Source organism: Podarcis pityusensis (assembly GCF_964106645.2).
Source record: "Podarcis pityusensis genome assembly, chromosome: 6".
Classification (NCBI taxonomy): domain Eukaryota; kingdom Metazoa; phylum Chordata; class Lepidosauria; order Squamata; family Lacertidae; genus Podarcis; species Podarcis pityusensis.
The window spans coordinates 10,161,893-10,171,683 of record NC_138030.1 but is presented as its reverse complement, the minus strand read 5'-3'; the positions used below and the strand labels follow the sequence as shown (position 1 = coordinate 10,171,683).

The 9,791-nt window shown below is 43.9% G+C and overlaps 1 protein-coding gene across 4 annotated transcripts in view; it reads right to left on the bottom strand.

The window, feature by feature from the left end:
• Positions 1–696: 696 nt before the first annotated feature.
• Positions 697–9,791, bottom strand: part of LAMA5 (laminin subunit alpha 5) — a 230,839-nt gene continuing 221,744 nt past the window's right edge. For all 4 annotated transcript variants that reach the window (XM_081010969.1, XM_081010970.1, XM_081010967.1 and 1 more), the window contains 5 exons: positions 6,036–6,195; positions 5,752–5,882; positions 4,603–4,693; positions 3,263–3,382; positions 697–2,701 (listed from right to left, as the gene is read on the bottom strand). In XM_081010969.1, the coding sequence (XP_080867095.1) occupies positions 2,544–2,701; positions 3,263–3,382; positions 4,603–4,693; positions 5,752–5,882; positions 6,036–6,195 (660 nt within the window). In that variant the 3' untranslated portion in view covers positions 697–2,543. The remainder of the gene's footprint in view (positions 2,702–3,262; positions 3,383–4,602; positions 4,694–5,751; positions 5,883–6,035; positions 6,196–9,791) is intronic.

The following is a 9,791-nucleotide window of genomic DNA, read 5'->3' as shown; positions in this document are numbered from 1 at the left end:
GTGTGTAGTCTTCAACTATCTTCTAGGACAGAGATTTCCAAACTCTGTTGTGACACACTCCCCCTGGGGCTGGAAAGAGGTTAGTTTAACCTCCAGTTTGCTAGTAAAATTGTGTCACGAAATGATGCATGTCTAAAAAGTATGTCACCAACATGAAAAGTTTGGAAAGCTCTGTTCTAGGGACTGGGCCTCAATAGAAACAGGGGTTCCTTTCCCTGTTCTTAACTGGCTTGCCCTTCATAGCCTTGCTTCTCTATTAGCAATCCTTGCATGTTGAAGTAATAATAATAATACTTTTACTGTTTCTTCCCTTGCCCATCTGACTGCGTTGCCTCAGCCCCTCTGGGCAGGAAGCTGGGAAACCTCCCTTTGCCTAGCATCCTGACTTACCCAAATGTAACTGCATTTGACAGCTATGCCTGTTTTTGTGAGATACATAAAAATAGTGACAGGAATTTTGGTGGTGGAGAGCTTTTGGGAAGTGCCATACCTGAACTATAAAGAGAACTGTGCATTTGGCAGGCATTTAGACCTCTAAACTTCACTTTACAAAACAAAAACCTGCAGGAATGTCTGAGGTCCCTATAGCGCTTGAAACGGTTGTAAAGAAGAGTTTATATAAAGTGATTGTGGGTTTATTGGCAGCTATCGAGGCCCAGGCAGAGTATCTTAACAAATTCAGCACTACTCCATATCGTTTGTATGAATTATAGATCATAAAATTTTATTTGAATTAAAAGTATGTACCAGTGATTTACAGAGATTATCCCTTAAAAGTACAGCTTAAAAACAGATACTTACAGTGGTTGAAAGTGAAACCAATAATTGTTAAAACCCATTTTACAATATGTACCCCAGCATTAAAATAGCCAATATACTGATAAGTTATAAAGTCCTTTTCAAAGCAGTATCTTGACCCATGTGATGAACAATGTATATACACACAAATATAGATAAGGCAATCTCTAAGTGCACCATATACTTTTTTGGGGGCAGGGGGAGGGTGTTATTGTGAAGTTAATGCGCCAGGGGAGTTGGGAAACACTGGGTGGTATTCAATACCAGTCCTATTCAAGAGTAAACCTGTTGATGTTAATGGACATGGGCTTCTTAATTTCAATGGGTCTACTCTTGAGTAAAGAATAACTGACTTAAACCCATGCAAGAACTGAATTTTGAGCACAGTGGTACAAGAGTCAGCTGGCAGCTTAGTCCTCTGCTGCCTTCTTGCCCCAGGGCAATTAATAAGTAGACAATTTACTAGGGACATATTAAACTTCCTACCTCACGTGGAAATAGGGCTGTATTGCTTGCACAGTCAACCTGACAAGATGGTATATAACATGGTTGGAGAAGCAACATGGGCACATTTACCGTATTTTTCGCCCCATAAGATGCACTTTTTTCCTCCTAAAAAGTAAGGGGAAATGTCTGTGCGGCTTATGGAGTGAATTCATGGTCCCTGGAGCTGAATTGCCCAGGGGTGAAAAGCAGATTGTGCTTTTCCCCCCCAGAAAGACGGAAGAGAGTGTTGAAATGAAGCCGCTGAGCAGCTGGTCGGCAAGCGATCAGGAGGGAGACAAGGGACTCTAGCAATAAAGGAGGCTGCCTGGGATGGGGGAGGTAAAGCCCATGGATCCTCAGGATTTTTGCATTGGGTCACCCCAAATTCACCATCAGATCACATAGCATGTCTGTGGCCACAGCATGAACCACAAAAATACATCCACTGTTTTGTTCAGAATATTTTTTTTTCTTGTTCTCCTTCTCTAAAAACAAGGTGAGTCTTATGGTCAGGTGTGTCTTAAGGAGCAAAAAATACGGTAGTTGACTCATCCTTTCCTTATACATTAAAGGTTATCTGCCCAAGTCGTAATCAATGGATTTAATTCTACTCATTAACTTAGCACCAAAAACATGAAATACTGTTTTTCTGAAACAACGAGTGCCTGGTTGGTAGAGACTAGACAAGCACAATGCAAAATGGCTTTGAAGCTCCAAGACTTGCATCTTGCACAGTTTTTCATTATTTCAGTAAATAAATACTGACCCCCAACCAAATGGTTCTCATGCCGCCAGCTGCTTGGAAATGATGAAATACAATTTGGATGATGGCAGCAATAAAGTTTTCATATTTAGACGTGCTTAAATAATTTTGTTCCTGTCCCTTGAGCCTTTCAGCTGGCTGAAGCAGTTGTTCACAAACTACATTGACAGATTCATCCTGATTAGAATCTTACCAGGTGTGGGGAGGAGAGAGGGAACACCTTATGCTTCAACAGTACTATTATAAATATACCATATGCCCTTGCCCTCTTCAAAAACATTACTGTGGACAATGTGTAAAGGCAGGAAAGCATCAATTACAAATAAAAACGGATGAGCCCTCCTTGCCCTCTCAACACACCTGCTGTTGGTGCTGAACATAGTCTGTATCCCCAGGTGGCAAGGAATGCTGTGTGTGCCCAAGCTTGAGGGACTGCTGGCTTCCTGAAGGGTCGTGTGGCTTTCTGCAGTACTGACTTAACACGTACAAATAGTTTTTACATAAGTGGGCACTCTGTGAGCCCTACCGCTCCCTGTACAGTCCCAGCTTCTCTTAGGTTAATTTGGTTCCGGTTGATCACCAAGTTCTTCATGCAGCCAATGTAGGAGGGAAGATGAGCCACAGGTGCCAAAGGGAGGCCAGTGTCTTCAAGTTCTGTAGAAGAGCAAAATAATTTTTTACCACAACTGTAGGCAGTCCGAAGGTCATTAGGCTTCAGTTTCACTTTAAGCTAATTGTGACTAAGGCCCATTGGTTAACTTGTCTAATAGACAAGGAAGTGCACTCCATTAAGTACAAAACAAAAAAATATAGGAAGCACATACACAGCACAGCAGAACAGATGGATTTTGCTAGTGCCACATATAAGAAGAATTTGTGGCACAGATTTTCCCTATGACACAGAAAGAGCTTGTTTAAATTTGGTACTGCATAAACTGAGCACCTTTTGGAATGCAAGCATGGCTACTGAACATTGGAACACTCCAAAATGCAAAGAGATTCTGTGACAGGTGCATAATGTTCTTCAGCAGGCAAACAAATGTGGCGATTCCCTGGGAATACTTTGAAATTCATTGTGCGAGGCTAGAGATGGACCACCTCAAGCCTGGGACATAAATGCAAGAAGAACAAGCTGAGCTATGGGGGCATTAAGTAAATTAACTGCAATGGTTTGTAAGCAGGATCCTCCCAAATATCCGTGCTTGAGCTACTCACCTGGCATTCCACCGAGGTAGAAGTTTTCTTTGATGGCTGCAGCATGGGCTTGGTTGGGTCCCACGGTGTAATTTCCCTCTGTGTCCACATCTAACTGAATCACGTTGCTGCTTTTGATTACTTGCAAAGAGAGGGATGGAACTAAGTCAGAGCTAGACATGCTGAGAAACCTCACCTCCCTCACAATGCATGAAGCCCTTGCTCCCACACAAGGGTGGGTTGGTTCAGTGTCTAGCACAACTTAAAATGAACGAGGCGTGTCAATTTGGACTAGCATATGGGCATGTAACAATTGCGCAAGCAGCTGGGTTTAAGAACAGCCCTGTTTATGAACGATTCGGTTTACAAACTCCACAAAACCAGAAGTAGTGTCCTGGTTTGCAAACTTTAACTTGGTCTAAGAACGGAATCCAAACGGTGGAAGGGCACTGGCGGCGGGAGACCTCATTAGGGGAAACGCACCTCGGTTTAAGAACGGTTTCGGTTTAAGAACGGACTTGAACGGATTGAGTTCGTAAACCGAGGTACCGGTTCGTAAACAGAGGTACCGGTTTGTAAACTGAGGTACCGCTGTACTCTGCATTCTGCCTAGATGGAGCCAGTGCTAATGATCCACATGAAGTCTTAATCAGCATCAAAGAAGGAAATGGGTTGTGTTGGAGGCACATGCATGGATATTTCCATCCTTCTCTCTAGCTCTCTTTCATACACACACTTTGACCAGTCAACATCCACACCTATTTTATGAAGGGATTTGACTCAGTGATAAAGCACATCCTTTGCATGCAGATGAGCCCACTTTTAATCTCTGGTGTCTCCAGGCAGAGCCGGGAAATATTCCTGCCTGAAACCCTGCAGAGCCACTGTCAGTCCATGCAGACAATACTGAGTTTGCTGGACCAATAATCTGGGTCTGTGTTAAGGCAAATTCCTAGGAAATGTTTGGTGACATACAGAATACTGACTTTGGTTTGAGAAGAAGAAGATTTGATATCCCGCCTTTCACTCCCTTTAAGGAGTCTCAAAGCGGCTAACATTCTCCTTTCCCTTCCTCCCCCACAACAAACACTCTGTGAGGTGAGTGGGGCTGAGAGACTTCAAAGACGTGTGACTAGCCCAAGGTCACCCAGCAGCTGCATGTGGAGGAGCGGAGACGCGAACCCGGTTCCCCAGATTACGAGACTACCGCTCTTAACCACTACACCACACTGGCTCTCAAGCAGAACAACAGAGAGAGAACGGCTTGGATTTTGAGGAATGCTGCTTGGGCTGTGATGTTCTCAAAGCAATTAACCCCCCCCCCCCGCAAAAAAAGAGCACAGCAGGAAAAGATCACACACCTGCTAGCGTATGCCACTGCCCATCGCAGAGTGAAGGTTGGGTCACCGAGGTGGCAAATTCCCCAGCACCAGTGTTTGCAATCACAGTGACCTAATCCAGAAAGAGAAGATTAAGAGAATTTCCATCAGGATGGGAAGGGGGAGACAGTCCTGAACATACTTCAAACGTGGTTCAGCTGAAGTGGTGACTTTCTTTCTGGGAACACAGATTCCCCAGTGAGAAGACTGGCAAGTGATAATCTTGAAAAGCAGGGAGTTTTTTGTCATTGCTGATCTGCTCCTGGAAGCACAGCTGAGGGCGAGTACCAGGCTATATAGGTGCCTTGAATGCCTGCCCAAGTGTGCAGCCCAGAATATAGGGATGTATGAGCTGCTGATTCCTTGAAATCTACTGGATCAGATCAATGAACTGCACAGTTCCACTCGTGATGTTGTCATGTCCTTATAGGTGGCAAATGCATTTAGTGGGACGGAACTGAAGCAAATTCATGAGTTTGCAAAACAACAGCCCCAAATTTAACTCACGGAATTCTGCATGTACAGCCAGCTTCCCTCTTGATAACATTTGTAGCAATACACATGTTTGTGATAAGCAAGAGCTTTTCCCATGCAAAATAGAGAGATGCAAAACAGCCTGTGAAACAAACAACTTGGGCTCCTAGAACCAGGATTACGGGCTGTTGCGGCTGCGTTTTTTTCCAGTTCTGCACATGGAACAACAGGTGCATATTAAGCTATGTACCCCTGCCTTTCTGATTTCACGAAGCAGGTCTTCAGCTTCCTGAGAATTTCAACTTTTGCTTTTCAAGGTTCCTAGCTGTGAGACATAGGAAAGCTTAATGTTTGTTTGCAAAAGGCTATGGCTGATCCAGCAGTCTCAATTTCTCCTCAAGGTTTATAGTTCCTGTTGCTTTATCTTTACCAAATCTCCAATGTCTGTCTGCCCTAACCCCAACTCCAGGCCAATAAGACATTTACTTTTTGCTTTCTGGCTAACAGTACATTTTTGTACTTTGTGTGTATAAAAGGATCAGCCAAGCAGGTGTGATTTTTAAATTTTCTCTTCTGGCTCCCTTTAGAGACCATACAAGTTATTACTTCCAGTGTATACGAAGTGCTTGCAGACATCTTGCTGTCTGATCACGTTACCTTTTCCTTGTCTGTATACAGCCTGAGGTAGTTCATTTGTCTTGTGCCAATGTGAAATACCAAGCCAGACACACTCCGGGGGCGAATTTCCAGCATCAACTCAAAGTCCTGCCCAATAGCTACGGACCTGTCTGGGGGATGAAACGAGAGAGCTGTCAGAGCAACAGAGAACTCATGGGCCTTTATGCCTTAGGAAAGAAGAGGATGTACTGGTGAAACTAGGAGGAACATGTGGGGAGTACAGCAGGGTACAGAAAGCTCAAGAAAGATGATCCATACAGTACCTAGAGCCACGTATCCTCCATCAGCAGAGAAAAAGGTGCCACTTTCCAAAGGACCCTCGTAACAAGGGGTCACACCAAAGAGGCGGGATGGTGAGACCAGAGGCTTCCTGTCTAGTTTCAAGTGCCGGATGCACCCCTTAAAGCTGGTAGCGGAAGCATCCTGAAGAAGGAAAAAGATCTTTTGAAGTAAATGCCAGCATCTAAACACATGAATACTTAGCATACCGGGCAATGGCCGCCCAAAAGGCAGGCTTTCATTCTTAGTGCTCAGCGACTTTGTATTCCCAACAAGACTGTATATACAGTGGTACCTCGGGTTAAGTACTTAATTCGTTCTGGAGGTCCGTACTTAACCTGAAACTGTTCTTAACCTGAAGCACCACTTTAGCTAATGGGGCCTCCTGCTGCTGCGTGCCACTGGAGCACGATTTCTGTTCTCTTTTTTTTTAAAAAAAAATATTTATTCAAATTTTAAGATTACAGAAAAATAAAAAATAAAAAAAAGAAAAACAAATCACATGCATCCTACAAGAAAAACACACAATACAAAGAAAAATACACAAGACAGAAAATCACAGTAAAAAATAACAACAGAAAAATTCAACTTAAACCATTAAAACCGTTTTCCCATTTACTTATTTCCGTGACTTCCTCTCACTTCTCTGCTTTGTATTCTAATTCAAATCGTATCTCCAGCAAATCCTTCTAACCTTCTTTTCATTTGCTTATTTTAACATTCAAAAATATTTAATTCTCCTCTATCTTTTATTTTACACTTCATATTTACTTATTCCATTATACTCTGTCTGCCAATACGGTCTAATATTCTTCTCCAACCTTTTCTAACATTCTTTTATATTACAGTATTTCTGAAGATATGTTTTAAATTTTTTCCAATCTTCTTCCATCGACCCTTCTTCTTGATCTCGAATTCTGCCGGTCATCTCAGCCAGTTCCATATAGTCTATCACTTTTCTCTGCCATTCTTCTCGGGTAGGCAATTCTTGTGTCTTCCAGTATTTCCCAATGAGTATTCTTGCTGCTGCTGTTGCATACATAAAAAAATTCCTGTCTTCCCTTCGCACCAATTGACCGACCATGCCCAAGAGGAAGGCCTCTGGTTTCTTCAAGAAAGTATATTTCAATACCTTTTTTAATTCATTATATATCATTTCCCAGAAGGCCTTGATCTTTGGGCACGTCCACCAAAGGTGGAAGAAAGTACCTTCATTTTCTTTACATTTCCAACATTTATTATCAGGCAGATGATAAATTTTTGCTAGCTTGACTGGGGTTAAGTACCACCTGTAAATCATTTTCATTATATTTTCTCTTAAGGCGTTACAGGCCGTAAATTTCATACCTGTGGTCCATAACCGTTCCCAGTCAGCAAACATAATGTTATGCCCAACATCTTGCGCCCATTTAATCATAGCAGATTTGACTATTTCATCCTGTGTATTCCATTTCAACAGCAAATTATACATTCTTGACAGATTTTTAGTTTTAGGCTCTAACAATTCCGTTTCCAGTTTAGATTTTTCCTCCTGGAAACCAATCTTTTTGTCTAAATTAAAAACCTCCCTTATTTGATAATAATGCAGCCAATCTCGAACTTTAGTTTTTAATTTGTCGAAGCTCTGCAATTTTAGTTTATCACCAACTTGTTCTAAAATTTCACAATATTTTGGCCAGTTTATCTCCATATTAGTTTTTTTCAATGCCTTTGCCTCCATTGGTGACAGCCACCTTGGTGTTTTACTTTCCAACAAATCCTTATATCTCACCCAAACATTAAACAATGCTTTCCTGACAATATGATTCTTAAAGGCCTTATGCGCTTTAACTTTGTCATCACGATTTCTGTTCTCATCCTGAAGCAAAGTTCTTAACCTGAAGCACTATTTCTGGGTTAGCGGAGTCTGTAACCTGAAGCGTATGTAACCCGAGTGTCAGGGAACTGCCATCGGAGCTAGAGGCAGAGGGAAGGCTCCAGAGGGATGGCGGAGAGGGTCCCAGTAGGGAGAGAGGCAGCCCGTCCGCTGGGGAAGGAAATCAGCGTAACACCAGTAGAGAAGGGGGGCAGATGGGGGAATCAGAGAGGAGGTTCCAAGACTCCTCACCGGAGACCAGCGGAGAGAGTACGGGTACTCCGCTGCCCACACCCTCCCTGCGCAGAAGACTTCCACGCAGGGAGAGTAGGAGGAGACTTGGCGTCAAAGAACTTTTGTGCTGGAAGAAGTTCAAGAAACGCCCACTGACAGATTCTGCCAGCGACTGAGACAGTCACGATGCTGGAGGCTGTTCAGTCAGAAAGGGTTTAACCAGGTAACCTTGCCAGGAGTGGCGGCAACTTACGCACGAGCAACCCCTAAACCCATTACACCGAGGTACCACTGTATATATTTTTGTTTTGGAGAAGATGGGGAGCCTCAGACCTGGGGGCTGAATGTGGCCCTCCAGACTGTTATATCTGGCCCTTGGGACTCTTCCTAGGCCACACCTCCTCACTGGCCTCGCCCTAGGCCATCCTTGGGTGTTTTCTCCTGCCTGGATTGTGTCTCAGAATTGTGATAATGCTTCTTGGTTTACTGGACAGAGGATGGAAAGGTGTGTGTGTGTGTGTGTGTGTGTGTGTGTGTGTGTTTATGTAGGAAGTTCTGCCTTTTGTGGGTGGAAGGATGCCACCTGTACAAAAGTACAAAGCCACATCCACTTCTTTGCCCACTTTTGCTTCTGGCATTGCCTTTAAAGGGCATGCAGCCCCTAGAAGGTTTGCTAGCAGGAGATTCAGCCCTTGGGCAGAAAAAGACCCCTCTTATAGATGCTGATGGCTTTTAGTCACTGGTGCAAGATGTAACCCTGGAACTCCTCTGCATGTTTACCGGTGGCACCAAAGGACCAGTTTGCAGACACAACAAACTAGAAGTAGGGGGGGAGGGACAGTAGGCATGTGTCCTCCCACTTACACTTACACCCATATTTGTGATTCAGGGAATAGTCTGAATTCTCACAATCTTGCTACCCTCCTGCTTTAGCAGGAAGGACTGTGAGGACTGAGCATACCACCTTATGGCCTGTATTATGGGTGGTACATGCCTTGGCCCACTGCTCTATCACCTGTATAGGATTTTTCAGTTTGCCTATAGTGTCAGCTGGCTCTTAGGCAGGGTGTGGGCAGGGGACAAACTGCTCCCTGGGTCCTCACAAGGGCCCCCAGACACGCAGCCCTCGTTTTCTGAAAGGTGCTGATCTATAGAGTGGTGGCAGAAACAAAGGTGTCCCTCCTGACCAGTGGCACCAAGGCTGCCTTGCGGCACTTTCAGAGGGGACCAGTGTACGTGATGCCTCTCTCTCCTAACATCCCAGGGAATTTGTTTTGTAAAATGTGCCCTCGGAGAGGGTGTTTTCAGAATATATCCTCCAGACCCATCCTCAGTGGTATGTACCACGCATAATACTATCTACAAATACAGTGGTACCTCTAGTTATGAACTTAATTCGTTCCGGAGGTCCGTTCTTAACCTGAAACTGTTCTTAACTAGAGGCGTGCTTTCGCTAATGGGGCCTCTTGCTGCTGCTGTGCCACCGGCACAGAATTTCCGTTCTCATCATGCGGCAAAGTTCTCAACTCGAGGTAACTCTTCCAGGTTAGTGGAGTTTGTAACCTGAAGTGTTTGTAACCTGAGGCGTTTGTAACTTGAGGTACCACTGTACTTTCTACAAATCCTCCAGGTGTTGAATGGGGAAAGGATC